General features: G+C 40.2%; 1 protein-coding gene across 1 annotated transcript; it reads left to right on the top strand.

The window, feature by feature from the left end:
* The first annotated feature begins 10,771 nt into the window (after window positions 1-10,771).
* Window positions 10,772-13,007, top strand: LOC134289417 (uncharacterized). Its single transcript, XM_062855214.1, has one exon. The coding sequence runs from the start codon at window positions 11,135-11,137 to the stop codon at window positions 12,590-12,592; it is 1,458 nt and encodes a 485-aa protein (XP_062711198.1). The 5' UTR covers window positions 10,772-11,134; the 3' UTR covers window positions 12,593-13,007.
* The last annotated feature ends 4,459 nt before the right edge of the window (window positions 13,008-17,466 follow it).

The following is a 17,466-nucleotide window of genomic DNA, read 5'->3' as shown; positions in this document are numbered from 1 at the left end:
GTCATAATCAAGCAGGAAAATCCCACACCCGTGGTAAGTAACCTCATAGTAGTGCGTAAGAACAACAAAATTCGTTTGTGCATCGACCCGACGGACGTAAACAAAAATATCCTCCGTCGGCATTATCCGCTACGCTCTATGGAAGAGATCGCGTCCAGAATTTGTAATGCTAAATGGTTCACCATCCTGGACTGCAAGAAGGGCTTCTGGCAAGTCAAAATAGCCGAGAACTCCCAAAAGTACCTAACGTTTGACACACCATGGGGTCGTTTTTCCTGCTTACGTCTACCGTTTGGGTTGGCCGCGGCTCCTGAGGTGTTCCAGAATTTGATCTCAACGTTGCTGGAAGGAATTGATGGAACAGACGTGTCGATGGATGATATCCTAATTTATGCGGAAACGCTGGAGAAGCTAAACGAGATAACGGGAAATGTAGTCGACCGGCTGAGGAACGCAGGCCTGAAATTAAATCCAGAAAAATGCCTATTCGCGAAGAAATCGGTTCCTTATCTGGGCCAAGTCGTGTCAGAGAACGGCCTCCATCCGGACAACGACAAAATCGATGCGATTCGGAGATTAAAGGTGCCTGAAAACAAGAAGCAACTCCAGCGGCTACTGGGAATGGTAACATATCTCGAGAAATTCATCGTCAACCTGTCTCAAGTCACAGCTCCACTGAAGCAGCTGTTGCAAAAAGATGTTACCTGGCAGTGGGAACATGAACAACAGGCAGCATTCAACGAATTAATGAGCCTGCTGACATCATTACCAGTCTTGAAATTCTACGATGTCAACAAGCAGAACGTTCTTTCCGTTGACTGCAGTTCTCATGCCATGGGAGCTGTGTTGCTTCAAGATGGACATCCCGTTGCGTATGCTTCGAAGTCACTAACTTCAGCACAACGCAACTACCCACAAATCGAGAAGAAGGCATTTGCTATTCGGTTCGGGTGCCAGAAATTCCACTCCTACATTTTTGGCGGTGTCCGGCCATTTGGCCGAATGCCGTTTGGCCGAATGTCGTTTGGCCGAACGCCATTTGGCCGAATGCCATTTGGCCGAAAGGGTCGTTTGGCCGAATGCCGTTTGGCCGAATTATTATCAAAAGGATTTGGAGGCGTGGGCAAACTCTGGATAACATTGTAGCTGCCAATATGATCATCAGAAATATTTCCTTCTTTTAATCATAGGCTATTCTTTCAAGTTTTACCATCAAGGGATTAGTTGGCGTTGAAACTGGGACTATTTTTGTCAGAGATTTTTCCTTCTTCGAATCAAAGGCTGTTCTTTCGAGCTATACTGATATAGGCAACAGTGGCAAGATCACTTAAGTTCATCATCCTTTTTCGGCCAAATGGCATTCGGCCAAATGGCGTTCGGCCAAATGACCCTTTCGGCCAAATGGCGTTCGGCCAAACGGCATTCGGCCAAATGGCGTTCGGCCAAATGACCCGGAACCATTTTTGGCAAGCCGGTGGTAGTGCACACCGACCACAAGCCTTTGGAGTCAATCTTCAAAAAACCACTTGACAAAGCGAATCATCCTCGACGTGCAACCTTATGCTCCGGAGATAGTCTACGTTCGAGGTGAAAATGTACCTATAGCTGACACTCTGAGCCGGGATGTGGAAAATCCAGTACCCGAACAAGACGCAGATTTGGAAGTACATGTCGTTCTCAACGAGTCCAAGGCCTGGATGAAGGAAATCGTGGCAAAAACCGAAGAAGATGCCACACTTCGGGAGCTCATTGAAGTCATCAAAGTAGGCTGGCCGAATGATCCAAAAGAAGTTGATTCGGTAGTCAAACAATACTGGAACTATTGTGACGAGCTCTCTACCTACACTGCAAATTTTGTTTGCTGGTATTCAGCAAACTATGCTGATTTTTTTTGTGCTGATTTCATTCAGCAATACGAATTTACTGAATATCAGCAATTATTTTTCACCTTGCTGAATCTTCCAGCAATGTTGACAGTTGATCAGCAACGTTGTGCTGAAATTCAGTAAAAAATTTGCTGAAATTCAGCAATTTATTTTGCTGATTTTTTTTTGTGCTGGAAGCGTTTCAAAAAATTTGGTGTGTACAAGGGACTAATCTTCAAAGGGGATCGTTTGCTGATACCGGAAGCATTACGCCTCAAAGCAATGAACATTATCCATGCTGGTCACTTTGGAATACAGTCTAGCATTAAGAGGGCGAAACAGCTGGTCTGCTGGCCTTCCATGGGCCGGGACATTGAACGATTCGTCGAAGATTGTGGTGTTTGCCAGAAGCACAGCCGTTCCAACGTAAAAGAGCCGATGATAGTTAAGCAAGTTCCAGAGTACCCGTTTCAAATTGTTGGCTCTGACATATTCCATTTCAATTTAAATTCAAGATATAAATGTCAGGAATAAATCAGGACGATTTTATGATGCACTTCGCTCTTTCACTTTCCCGCACAATATTCGCCTATCCTGATTTCGCTTGAAGCGACCCCTTATTTATCAAACTTGTAAAAATATCTCAAAAGTCAACTTACAACAATACCTAATTGAATAATTCAGTAACAAATTTTGAAAACGACGTATAATCAATGCTACACCATTGATTATACGTCGTTTTCAAAATTTGTTACTGAATTCCGGTTTTGCTGCTCGATTTTACTGAACATAGTTTTAATTTCCCGACATCATGACGTAGTTCTCATTCAGTTCTCATAGGTTTCCATTAGCTTAGCTCGAATTCGCCCGAGTCATGCCCGGTCGAGCCATCGTTCGCTACCGGCCGTGTATATTGAGAATAGCCCTTTATCTCCCATTTTCGGTATGAATGAATCTTGTTTATTGAATTTGTTTGTAAGGACCTGGTGTATTCCAGGAAGATTCTACCCCGTTACCTCAAATGCTACTACCCCGAACGCCATTAAGCATACTTTTAGATGGGTTATTCTGATGATGGGTTATATATATTTTTCAAAAAGGAGGTAAAAAGGTGTTTCCTTTTTACCACTTGCTCAATTTTTTCGCGCTTTCAATAAAATTATGAAATAAAGTGATCGTTACCAAAATGTGGTTTGTCTATTTAATTTGTTTTATTCGTTGAATTTTGCATCTCCCTAATTCCCAAACGACCTGATTCCCAGTGGTGAAAAAAAGCATTTCGAGCCCATCCGAAAAGCTGTATTGGGATGTTCTGTCGATTTTTGCATAGGGCACGTCATCTAGGACGATGCAATCTACTCTCGGGCGCAAAAGCTCTAATTGCATTGGAATCCATTGGATTTGCATGATATTGACAAAAGTTTTGAATCGGTTCATCCGCTGGAAGATCTGTAATTGAAATGTACCTTATAAAAAGATAAATGTCAATTGACATATTCCCGGAAGGATCATTGGAAGATTTTTTTCTCGTAAAAGCCTAAAAAGCCGTAAAAAAGCTATTCTCGTTAAAGCCTTGAAACTATCACTGGAGGAAACCCTCGAGCCATTTTTGTAAGGATTTCTGAACGGAATCCCTAGAGAAATTCATAAATAATTGTTTTCGGAGTATTTTCGGAGTACTCTCAAATGATGGAATTCTTGCAAAATCATGGAAATCACCTGAAGGAATCCCTGGACGAATGACTGTAAAAGAATAACAGGATATATTCCTGAAAGGATTGTAGAAAGAATTTTTGAAGACGTTTCTTTGCAGGAGCTGCACGGGGTATTCTTGAAGGAATTCATGGATGGATTTCTGAATAAGTCTGTGGATGAACTCCTTAAAACATTCTTGGAGATAATTGTGGAAGAATTCCTGGATCACTTTTTTGAGAATTTCCTGACCCCTGTATCCCTCTCAAGTTATTTTAAAGCGTTCCAATCGCTGGAGGAATTCCTCTAGAAATCCTTGAAGTCAATCAAAAAATCTTAAGGTAATTCTGGAAAAATTCTTGTGTGAATCTCTGGAAAAGATGATGAAAGGATTTCTGAAATTTCTGATCGAGCCTCTCAATATGTTTTTTAAAAGACCCAGAGAGGAATTTCCGAAGGAATCACTACAGGAACTCCTGAAGCAATCCCTGAAAGAACTCCAGAAGCAATCCCTGAAGGAAATCTTGGAGAAATCTCAAGAGGAATTTCTGCAGGTATGCCTGGAGGAATCCGTGGATAAATTCCTGGAGGAATTTTTTGAGGAAATATGGGAGGAATCCTTGGGGAAGTTTTTGAAGAATGCCGGGAGGAATTCCTAGAGAAGTTTGTGAAGGGATCCCTGGTGGATTTTTTAGACGAATTCCTGAAGAAATTTCTAGAGGAATTCTTGGAGAAATCCCTGGAGGAGTTCGTGGAAAAATCCCTGAAGCAATTCCTAGAGCAATTTCCGAAAGTATACCAGAAAAAATTCATGGAGAAATCGCTAAAGGAAATCTTGGAATATTCCTGAAGGAATATGAGGATTTTCTGAAGGTATCCCTGTAGAAACTCCTGAACGAATTCCTGGAGTATTCTCTGGATAAAATTCTAGAAAACCCTGGATGAATCCGTGGAGGTATTTCTAAAGGAATTTCTCCAGGAAATCCTGCAGGAATACCTAGAGGTAACCCTTAAGAAATTCCAGGAGGACTTACTGCAGAAATTCCGAAGAAATCCTGAAGGAATCCCTGGAGTATTCCCTAGAGGAGTTCTGGGAGGTATCTCTGGAAAAATTTCTAAACATACCTCTTGAGAAATTCTGGGAGGAATCCTTAGATACATTTCTGGAGAAATTTATGGAAAAATCCGTGGAGTAATTTATGGTGAAACTTCACGAGGAATGCCTGAAGGAACTTCTGGACAAATTCCTGGCGGGATTCCAGAAGGAATTCCTAGAGAAATCTCTAGAGGAATTCTTGGGGTATTTCCGAGGAACTATGCCGGAGGAATTACTGAAGAAATTCTTGAAAGAATTTCTGAAAGAAATACCTGAAGAACTTCCTGGAGATATTCTTGGCTTAATTCGTGGAAATATTGTTGATGAAATTCCTGGAAGAGTCCCTGGAACAATGCCTAGATGAAATCCCGGAGGAAAGCCTGGAATAATTCCTGGATATGGAATTCCGCGAGTGATTCCAGGGGGAATTTCTGAAGGAATCCCTGGATGATTTCCTGGGGGGTTCCAGAAAAACTCTTTGAAAGAAATTCCTAGAGAAATCTCAGGAGGAATTGATGCAGGAATAACTGAAGGAATTCTTGGCATACTACCTGTACATACTCCGGGAGGAGGATTTCCTGTAGAAATATCCGTAGTTATTTCTGAAGAAAAAACGAGAGTAATTTCTGGTGAAATTCTTAAAGGTATTCCTGGAGGAGTCACTGAACGAAATCCTGGAGGAAGGCCTGGATGAATCCCTGGGGATTCTCTATAGAAATCCCTGGAGGAGCGCCTGGATGAGTGCCTGGAGGAATACCAGGAAGTGTTCCTAAAAGAATTCCTGGAGGAATTCCTAGAGCAATCCCTAGAGGATTCCTTAGAGGAACTCCTGAAGGAATGCTTGGAGGAACCCCTGGAGATATTCCTGGAGACATGCCTGTAAGAATTCCTGAAGGAATTCTAGAGAAATTCATTGAGAAATCTCCAGAGAAGCTCCCGGAGTAATCCCTGAAGGATTATGGAGAGAAATCCCTGGAGGAATGTCTGGAGAATTTCCTTGGAGAAACGTTTGAGAACTTTCAGGTAGAATCTCTGTAAGTATTCCTAGAGGAATCCTTGGCAGAATCTCTAGAGGAATTTCTCGAGGAATCATTGAGAAATCTCCAGAGAAACTCCTGGAGGAACCCCTGCATAAATTGCATGAGGAATCTCTGGAAGAATCCTTAGAGAAATCCATGGAGGTATTTCTGGAGAATTGTCTTAATAAATCACTGGAGGACTTTCAAAAAGAATCCCAGCAGGAATTCCTGGAGGAATCCCTGAAAGAACCCGTGGAAGAATCCCCGGGGGAATCTCCAGAGAAATTACTTGAGGTATGTCTAAAGGAATACTTGGAGGAATCTCTGGTGGAATTCCTAGAGGAATCTTAAGGAATTTTAAGAGGAATCCGTTGACAAATCCCTGTAGGAATTTTTAGACGAATCCCTGAATAAATTCAAAGAGAAGTCAGGAACAATTCCTGAAGGAGTTTCTTGTGAAATCCCTTGAGGAATTCCTGGAGGAATCCCTGGAAGAAATCCAAGGATGAATTTCTGAGCAAATTCCAGTAGGAGTTTCTTAAGAAATCCCAGGAGGGAGTATTGAAGAAATCGCTGAAATTCTTGAGAAAATCCTAAAGGAACCCTGAAAAGAGTATGTGGAGGAACTCTTGGAAGAATCTATGTAGCAGTCCCTGAAGGAATCTCTGAAGGAATTCCTGAAGAAACCCAAATTGAAATATCGGAAGCTATGCCAAGAGGAATTTCTAAACAGTTCCTGGAGGAATTTCTGAAAGAATTCTAGGAGAAATTCCTGAAGAAATCCCAAGAAGAGTGCTTGGAGGATGTTGTTCGTGAAAGAATCACAGAAGGAATTCTCGGGTGAATCGCTGGAGGAACTCCATGAGGTAACCCGGAAGCAATCCCATGAGGAATTCCTGAGGAAACAAGGGAGAGTTTTCTTAGAGAATTCCTGGAAGAATTTCTGAAGGAATCCCTGGATAAAAAATCTGAAGAAATCCATGCCTGCAGTAATTTCTAGACGATCTATTCTAGGATGAATAGGAATTTGTGGAACAAAATTTTTAAGCAACTTCTGAATTATTTTCAGAACAATCTCTAGTAAAAATTTCTGAAACAATTTCTGGAAGACATTTCTGCAGAAATATTTCGAATGATAGCAGATAGAATTATTGGAGTGGTCTGTGCTAATTGATTTACCCTAAAAAACTGTTTAAGAGCCTCAAACTTGATCCTGTTACAATCGGTTTTTTCGCCTGTTATTGTTGTTGTTGCTGTTGTTGCTGTTGGTGGTAGTGGTGAGAATTGCTCTTTTAATGCTTGATTTCGTGAAGCACAGGCTGGATAGCGATTGAGACCGAACAAGTCTAGTACATCAGTTTGCACACATCTGTTGGTCCACTTGTGGAATACTAGAATTCACTCTGTCTAACAAGTATGTGTCGATAGAAGGGGAATCAGTATCACAGTGATTGATTTGGCATACATAAAACGGATTATTGTGGTTTGCTTGAGCAACAACATATGGGATCGTAAATGAATGATCATCTTACCAGTAGTAAATTCATACCTGGAACCTCACATACCCGCTTGACAGTTACTACAGTTTATGAGACTATCTCTAAGATCATTCAACTGACTGCTTATTGGCCAAAATAGTGGACAAATTGTTTTGAACCTTGAAGTTTATAAGTGAATTTGCCTTCTGAATGTCTGTCTCCTTTTTCAGTCGTCCGTTTGATACACTTGTCGATATGGATAATGAATCGATTTGCTGTGTGGTGTGCAATAAACAAGAGTCAGATAGAAATAAGATAATTACCTGCATGTACTGTTTTTCTTGTGCGCACTTCAAATGTAGAAACATAATTGGAAGTGCGATAAATCGTATGAGAGGGAATCCGTAGTTCTGTACAACAGTTGTGAAAATTGTGTCCACAACCGTCAACGAAAATTTCCTTGTGAATGGCAAACCAACTACCGTTAGCATCAGAGATGAATTGATCCCTCTCTCAACGGAACTTCTCCGAAAGATGCGGGAGTGTCAAGAAAAGTATAAGATAAAGTTTGTTTGGCCGGGAAGAGGAGGAGTGATTCTTGTTAAAAAGGACGAAAACTCTAAGTCAGATGTTATCAAAAACAGAGATGATTTGAATCATGTAATCCATCGTTACTCAGTCGTTCTGAATGAATCGCCCTCGCCGAAACGAAAGAAGAATGTTAGTTAGATTATGTTTATTTTTATTTTTTTGTATTTTTGCATGTACTGTTGTTCAATAAATATTAGAAATGGATAAGTCTTTAAATTATTTTCATAATCATATCGATGATTTTAATTTGTTCTATGTGAAAGAATTTTTTTGAAAAATTAAGTGTGTTACAATGGAATGTACGTGAAATTAATGACTTGAATAAATTAGATAGTATTCTCTTGTCTGTAGATCATTTTTCTGTACCTATTGACGTTATAATCCTGGGAGAAACGTGGATCAAAGCCGGTAACACTTCATTGTACAATATAAATGGTTTCAACAGTATTTTTTCCTGCCGTAACGCTTCATCTGGAGGCTTGGCTGTGTACATAAGAGAATCAATAAAGTTCAATATCCTTGAAAATGTTTCTCATGATGGGTTTCATCATATACCTGTCGAACTGCAATTAAATGATGGAAAATGTTTAACTCATGGTGTGTATCGTCCCCCTTCTTTTGATTTTAATATGTTTTACGATCACATTGAAAGCTGGCTCAAGAGTATCAATGGGAATCATCCATGTTTAATTTTTGGAGACGTCAATGTACCTGTCAATATGTCGAGTAACAATGTGGTGTTAAGGTACAAATACCTTCTGCAGTCCTATAACTTTTTATGTGCAAATACATTCATCACCAGACCTGTAAGTTCCAATATTTTAAACCATGTTATATGTAAAATGGCTGATGCCCACCGTCTTAGTAACCATACAATATTGAATGATGTAAGCGATCACTCTCTTATCCTATCTGAATTTAAATTAAATTGTCACTCAGATAGAGTTGTGTTGTCAAAAAATATTGTTGATCATGAGAAACTGTGTAATGAATTCAAATGTTTCTTAGATACTTTTGATGTTGTAGAAAATGTAAGTGAATGTTTAAGTAATATAATAGCTAAATATAATACCCTTTTAATTGAATGCACCAAAACAATAACGAAAACAGTTAAAATCAAAGGAACTCATTGCCCTTGGATGAATATTGAGCTATGGTCACTTATTAAAACCAAAAAAATAACTATTTTAAAAAATGTCGGAAATATCCTCATAATTCTCATTTACCCGAACTTCTCAAACACGTCTCAAAAACAAACAAAAAAGAAAGTTTATCAAATAATACGACACATTCAAAACTATGGAAAAATATTATTCCTATCTTAGGCAAATCGAAAATTAACTCGGATCTTACATTATCTGTTGATGGTGAGTGTATTTCTGACAATAATAAGATCTGTGAGGTATTCAACGAGCATTTTTCAACGATTGGCTCCAAATTGGCTAGCCAAATTCCGGACACCATTGGAGACCCTTTTCGTTTCTTGAGCCCAATTTCCCGATCATGCTTTCTACAGCCAGCATCAATCAACGAAGTTACACTCCTCATAAATGATTTAAAACTTAATAAGAGTCCTGGTCCTGACGGCATATCGACTAAAATAATTATAAACAATGTTGTTGCATTTTCCCACATTCTCTCTGCTTCATTTAATCAAATTGTCGAGACAGGGTCATGCCCTGAATGCCTCAAAATGGCTAAAGTAATACCTGTTTTCAAATCAGGAGATCGATGTCTAGTAGATTATTATCGACCAATATCTACACTTTCGGTGTTCAACAAAATATTAGAGAAACTTCTAGTGGATCGGTTGATAAAGTTTTTCGATCAGAACAGTGTATTATATGACATGCAATACGGATTTCGCCATGGATGCAGTACCGCTATTGCCATAACTGAGCTTGTTGACAACATACTCGAGGAAACAGATTCTTAAAAGTTTTTAGGTGCCTTGTTTCTTGATTTAAGGAGAGCATTTGACACTTTAGACCACGACATCCTTCTAAGAAAACTTGAGTTTTATGGAGTTAGAGGAGTCTCTAATAACATTATTCGAAGCTGTTTGACAAATAGGAAGCAACAGGTGTCATTTGGCGGTGAATAAAGTTTATTCAAAGAAATTGGTACAGGAGTCCCTCAAGGGAGCAACATTGGGCCTCTGCTTTTTCTTATTTATATTAATGATATTTGTAAAATCAATCTGAATGGTACTCCGAGACTATTCGCTGATGACACAGCATTGTTTTACCCGAACACAAATCCTGAAATTATTACTTCTAATATGAGTGAGGATCTTCGATTGCTGCAATCTATTTTTCGTGTAACCTACTTTCCTTAAATTAAAAAAAAAAAACAAGTATATGATTTTCAGATCTTCGAGGAAATCTGCTGCTAGAACTCCTCTTCTTAAAGTTGGCGCTGATACTGTAGAAAGTGTTGATTCATTTAAATTCTTAGGTATCCATCTTGATTGCACATTATCTTGGGATCATCACATTAATAATGTTGCCAATAAAACTTCTATCATGTGCGGTGTGCTAAAACGAGTCAGTAGTTTCTTGCCTCGCAGAGCTTTACTTTTGTTCTATTTAACTCATATTCATTCTCACTTAAATTGTTTGATTATTTCATGGGGTAAAGTCTAAACTTAAAAAACTGCAGACAATACAGAACCGATGTTTCAAAATTATTTTTAACTTACCAGTCTTGTTTCCGACAATTCGTTTGTACACTGAACTTGCGCATAATGTTTTACCAATTTTAGGAATCTGTGATCAGCAAACCTTGCTAATGGTTCAAAATATCCTTTTCAATCCAACTACACATCATAACGTATCGATCAATATGGCTCCTCGTATTCACAATACCAGGCAAGTGAATTTCCTCCCCAGATCTAGAGCATACTCCAATTTCGGACAAAAACGATTAACTTTTGCCGGTCCTTCCAAGTTTAATGCCCTTCCTAGAAACATTCAACGAATTGCTAAGGCAAAATATTTAAATATTTCACATTTCCTAGATCGCCAAACGCTCCGAACACTCCAAACACAAACATCGACCTGCCCGCGCATCTACGGACAGCCAAAGGCACACAAGCCGAATTTGCCGCTACGCCCGGTCGTTCCCAACATTACCGCCCCCACATACCAACTATCGAAGTACATAGCAACCATCCTCCAAACAACGTTCACTAGCCGATACAACATCAGAGATAGTTTCAGTTTTGTGGAGTTCATCAGCACTGCCACGGTACCCCCAGACCACGTCCTTGTATCTTTTGACGTGGTATCACTATTCACCAACATCCCCCTAGAACTAGTGATACGCAGCATAATATTTAGGTGGCCGGATATCAGCAAAGGGACCAGAATCAACCTAGATCTGTTTATTGAAATGGTAGAACTGTGCATCAACAGCAGTTACTTCCGTTTTAGAGACAAGATTTACCAGCAGACGTTTGGGACGGCTATGGGCAGCCCCCTATCACCCATACTGGCAGATTACGTCATGGAAGATCTGCTCGAATCAGTCACCAGAAAGCTGCAATTCACGATACTGGTCCTGAAGAAATATGTGGACGATCTTTTCCTGGTTCTACCACGATCAGAGGTTCAAAGAACACTGGACACATTCAATGCATACAACCCACACATCCAATTCACTATCGAGATGGAAAAGGATGGCAAACTGCCGTTTCTCGATACACTAGCAAACCGCTCCGATCATCAGCCCATCAAGACTCAATGGTATTCAAAACCCATTTCATCTGGCAGACTCCTGAATTACCACTCGTTCCACCCGATGTCAATGAAGTTGAATGTGGCAGCCAATTTCATCGAACGAGTGATGCGACTCACCACCGACGATTCCACCGAGCAACAAAAACAAAAAATCTTCCAGATCCTGAGGCTGAACAACTACCCGTCGTCCCTCATAAACCGATTAATCAACCGCATCCACAACAACACCGCTCATTCAGCCAACACCGTCCCATCTAGCGTCAATGACGAAACGATTTCCGATCTTGCGCCACCGCGCACTCAACACCGAACGTCAAACCTACCACCCACATCTGTAAAACCGAATTCGCCACCACCTCGCCATAACAGCGCTGCTGCCCCACCAACACCACTTCCACCATGGCCGCCAACGTCAACAACAGCCCCAAACATCCTGATAAACGATATTCCAGCACATCATCAAACAACCATCACCTCCGAAGAAGACGATCATCATCAAACCAATCTAGTCACATACAGATCGATGCCGCACATCCCCATGCTCACTAGGACCATCTCGAACATCCTGAAAAAAGAGTACAAAAACATAAGAATAGCCACACGGAACATAAAAACAACTAAATCGCTGCTCAAACCCGTTAAGGACCCAATACCCCCACACGATCAAAATAATGTAATTTATAGCATTCCATGCAACGATTGCAACAATGTTTACATCGGAATGACTACGAATCATCTGAAAAAACGAATAAGTGGTCACAGATCCGATATAAACAGACTTGCCAATCAACCCTCAGACACCACAGAAGCAAAGACAGCCCTAACCCAACACATAACCACAGAAAAACACACATTCAATCTAGATGGAACTAAAATCATAGATCGCACTTTACGATCAACTGCCCTTCCCATGTTAGAGATGTGTCACATCCAAAACACTCCTAACACAGTCAACTACCGAACAGACGTAGATGGGCTCAACACAACCTATGCCGGTATACTCCATACTATCAAAACAAACGATTCCCGTAGGAAGCAAAGAAACGATAATGACAACACTACCACATACAGTTTAGGATTAGACCAAATCGACCAGTCGACATTGTCGTAAAGCTTTTAGCTATCCATCCCGCCATCTTCAAATTCACCGTTGACCATTGCTCAGTCTATCGTCTAGTGTAGTGCATGTCGTTGATAATTACCGTAGTATCCCAGTGTCCCAAAATTGTAGAACTAATGTACAAAATTGTAAGTCCAATTCCATAAGAGCTATTTCTATATGTTAAAATGAATGTAATTGATAGGTATACGAGAAGCTCCCTCCTAAAAATCCGGCAACACTTTATGTAACGAGGAACGGTTGACAGTGTAGGAAAATTATTTGTTATATGTAGTGTGATTAGTCTTTTCTAAATGTGTCCTATCCTTGTAGTTACCCCTTGAAAAAGGCTTAATAAAAAGCCGAAACGTCGGGAAAAGCAAAACTTGCCGTTTTGATTTACCCAAGACTGAAAAAGCCAGCATTCCGGAATTATTTATTAAAATTCACACACCGCCACATTTGGCCAAATCATCACAGCACAGTGTCAACCTATCAGATAACGCCTACTAGTTATGCAAACAAGCGAACTGTGCCGCTTAACCCGTTAACGCCCAAGGTGTCTCAAAATTTAAATTTTCAAATAAATTTGTTATCAGCGGTCGAGTTCCAATAAAATATACATGATTTGACGAAAAAAATGGAAGTCTATGGTGCAGTTCCAAAAAAATTCTTCATTGTAGGTCCTCAATATCTAATAAATTTCCCGAGTTCTATTTCAGCCCAAATTCTACGCTATCGTTATATTCTGATCCGTATAGATAGAATACAGCTCTAAACAAGTGAGAGAGATGATAACCACTCAAAAAGAATAGAAAAAGGACTTTTAAATTGGCGCAGAAATATAACCCGATAAACGCCTAAAAGTATGCAATGCATGGTTCTTCTAATTTCATGTAATTTCGACTGCAATGTTCAACATGTCTCATTTTTTTCTAACAAATCAAAAAAAAAAAGCTCACTATGTGTAGCATAAACAAACGTTAAAATACTGTAGAAGTTAGATTTTACACAGATAATCATTTCTAATAAAGTAATTGAGTTTTTCCTTCAGCACCCCACAAACTCTCTTTACGTACTCACCATACGTAATCTTTTCAGTAATTTTGCATGTTTTAAAAAGAAAATCGTGTTAACTTTTTAATTTGTATCCTTTGACAGATACGTATTTCGACCTCAACTATAAGGTCGTCTTCGGTGTCTCGTACACGCCCAGGTGCATGATCATTCCATTTTTTTTTATTTAAAATTAGAACCAGATATACTCTACACGGCTTCTCTATTTATGTTTGTACCACTCCATGATTTTTTAGTCGTGAACAATGTGTGGGTTTTATGGTGTTATTCTGGGCACTATCAAAGTTACATCGAAAAGATACTGTGTCTTTCGGCTACATGAAAAATGATAAACTACCCAAAAATTATATTTTATTCGATCTACCAATTGAAATTTAGAATTACGTACAAAAGTCTGAAAAACATAACGCTGGGGGGGGGCGGTTAAGAACATTCCCGGTAGAAATCCCGGGAAGATTTACTGAAGGAATTCTGAGAGGCATATCTGATAGATTCTGAGGGAATCTCAGCTGAAAGCTTGGTAGGAATCCCTGAAATAATCACAGATGAAATCCCGGGAGGAATTGCTGTATAAATCCCGGCTCGTAGAAAGAATTCCATTGGGATTCTCAGAATATGTTTCGACAAAACACTTTGAAAGTATACTAAAATTAATCTGTGAAGTGATTCCAGAAGATATCCGTGAAAAAATGCTGGTTAAAATATCTAAAAGAATCCCTTCAGGATTTTCTGAAGCAATTCTGGCAGAAATCCCTGAAGTTATTCATGAACAATCCTGTAAAGAATACCTGATGAATTTCTTAGAGAGATCATGACAAGAATTCCGGCCAGAAGCTGAGCAGGCATTCCAGCTAAGAACCATAGAACATGTCTCTGTGATCTAGGATTGCCTGAAAAAAAAAAAAAACTTGGGAAAACATATATATTTTTCATATTTTTTCGGGAGGAATCCTCTAAGGAACAACAGGAAAAAGGAAAAATCCTGGAAGGGATTTTTGAAGGAATTCCAGCACAAATTCCTGAAGGAATGCAGAAAAGAATAAATAAGATAATCCTTTCAAGATTTTCCTAAGCAACCCCTGCAAAAATCCCTGAAGAGAACTCCGGAGCAATCCGTACATTATAGAGGAAGGAATCTCGGAAATAAACCTGAGAAGATTCTCGAAAGGAATGCCTGGAGAAATGCTGGAAAGAATTTCTGAAGGTATCTCAAAAGAGAACCACAGTTCATCTAATTTCAATTCAATTCTTCACCCAACTCTCTAGCCTCTACATTACTGTCTTCTTTGCCCTCTGTTCCAACCCTCTATCCTACGCTCTATCATAACCTTCAACACTACCATCTGCCCTACCCTCTAAACTATCCTCTACCATAACCACTGCCCTATCCTTTACCGTACCCTCTAGTCTATATTGTGCTTAATCGTACCGTCTACCCTAACATTTTTCTTACCCTCAACCCTACTCTCTAGCCTACCCTCTTCCCTACCGTCTACCCTATCCTCTACCCTAACCTTCTACTCCACTCCCTCTACTTTATCCTTCACCCAAACCTTCTACCCGACCGTCTGCTCCGCCGTTTATCCTACCCGCTACCCTACCATCTACCATGATCCTCCTCCCTTTTTCTCAGCCCTATCGGGAGATACCCATATTGCATGGTATTATAGCTCAAACTACCATTCCGAGGCCGCCATCTTGAATATGTTCTGCCATCTTGGGTTTCAAAATGGCGTCGGATATTCATTTTTGAATTCTACTCATGAAGCCCGATCAATAGATACCCATATTGCATGGTATCATAGCTCAAACTCTCATTATGTGGCCGCCATCTTGGATATGGTCCGCCATCTTGGATTTCGAAATAGATTCAAATATTGATTTTTGACTTCTACACATGAAGCCCGATCGATAGATACCCATATTGCATGGTAGAATAGCTCAAACTACCATTCCGTGGCCGTTGGATAAGGTCCGCCATCTTGGATTTCAAAATGGCGTTAAATATCGATTTTTGACTTCTACTCATCATGCCCGATCGATAGATACCCATATTGCACAGTATTATAGATCAAACTACTCTTCCATGGCCGCCATCTTGAATATGGTCCGCCATCTTGGAGTTCAAAATGGCGTTAAATACCGATTATCGACTTCTACTCATCATGCCCGATCGATAGACACCCATATTGCATGGTATTATAGATCAAACTACTCTTCCATGGCCGCCATCTTGGATAGTGTCCGCCATCTTGAATTTCAAAATGGCGTCGGATAATCATTTTTGAGTTCTACTTGTGAATCCCGATCGATAGATACCCATATTGCATAGTATCCGAAGGAGTATTGCTGTTAAAAAGCATATATTCTGGAGTTTTCACCGCCATCTTGGAACCTAAGGGGCCGCTCATAAACCACGTAGACTTTTTCGGGGGAGGAGGGGGGTCTGACCAAAGTCTACGCTCCATACAAATTTCAAATTTTTTGTATGGACAAAAGTCTACGAGGGGGATGGGGCTCTAAGATGGCCAAATTTTGGGCTACGTGGTTTATGAAAAGCCCCTAAGCCGCCATCTTGAATTTCAGTACCCCTGCTGCCACCTCCACATCCTAAGGAATGTGTATACCAAATTTGATTGAAATTACTTGACGCATTTCAGAGTTATGCCTATGTTCCGGCATGCATATATACATACGTACATATGTACATATAAACATACAAATAGACAAACATACAAACATATAAACAAACAAGCATATAAACATACAATTATACATACATCGACTTTTGTATGTATTGATTAACAACTCTGCCGAAGAAATGAACTGTAAATTGTTAACCATTGTCAAGATTCCAGGGAAATACAATTTTTTTTTCGCATTGGAAATGATGCTCACAGATTATGACAATATGCATTCTTTGCAGCATCGTTTACGCCACCTAGTGGACCAGTCACAAACTATATTGTTCACTATGAGCAAGGTATGGGTGTGGAGAACATCTTCTCTGAAGAAAGTATTCTAAAATCTTGCATAATTCTGGAGATTCTGGGCGTTCGGGGCATCTGTCCTATAAATAGGACGCTGGGCGGATATGGGTTAAGCATGAGCTTTTGAAAGCTATGGTATGCAACGGTTGGAAAACTAACATTCTTTCCCTTTCCCCGGTTGACCGTAAGGACGTGGTCAGCGAAGTTCTTCTTCTTATTGGTGTAACGCCTCCACTAGACCAAAGTCTGCTTCTCAGCTAAGCGAGTACTACGAGTAAATTGTATGTGTTTCATTTTTTGTTGAGTCTTGATTGTGAAGAAGTATAGTTATTTTAAACAGATTCAGTTTCAAAAGTTTCATTTTTCCAATGATTGTTATTTATCGTGGTGGAACTCGCTCATTTGGGGCTGTCCATAAACCACGTGGTCATATTTTGGGAGATTCGGAAACCACCCCAATCCCCCCCCCCCCCGCGTGGTTTTTTGTTCATACAAAAATTGTATGGACGTGATTTTGCCCTAACCCCCCCCCCCCCCCTAGCATGACCACGTGGTTTATGGATGGCCCCTTCCACGTCAAATGAAATTTTGAAGGGGCCCCTGAAATGTGGGAACCCTCCATCCTCTCGTCCGCCCCAAATGCAGCCCTGGCCAAATCACACCGAAAAGGAATTGAAATTTACTTACCCGGTTGACTGCCAGTAGACCCTCGGGGAAGAATCCGATTCTGACGAGTTCACGGATCTGCTGGCCTGGCTCTAGTTGTTGTTGCTATTCAGCAGGACCAGCAACGGTTGTGCAGCAGATACATGGACGCGA

This window comes from Aedes albopictus, chromosome 3 (genome assembly GCF_035046485.1).
Source record: "Aedes albopictus strain Foshan chromosome 3, AalbF5, whole genome shotgun sequence".
Lineage (NCBI taxonomy): Eukaryota > Metazoa > Arthropoda > Insecta > Diptera > Culicidae > Aedes > Aedes albopictus.
Note: the sequence above shows the minus strand (reverse complement) of the source record. Positions and strands in the feature narration are given on the sequence as shown.

What these genes read in the sequence shown, in the direction of transcription:
- LOC134289417 (XM_062855214.1), top strand. Translation starts at nt 11,135, where the DNA reads ATGGTAGAACTGTGCATCAACAGCAGTTACTTCCGTTTTAGAGACAAG.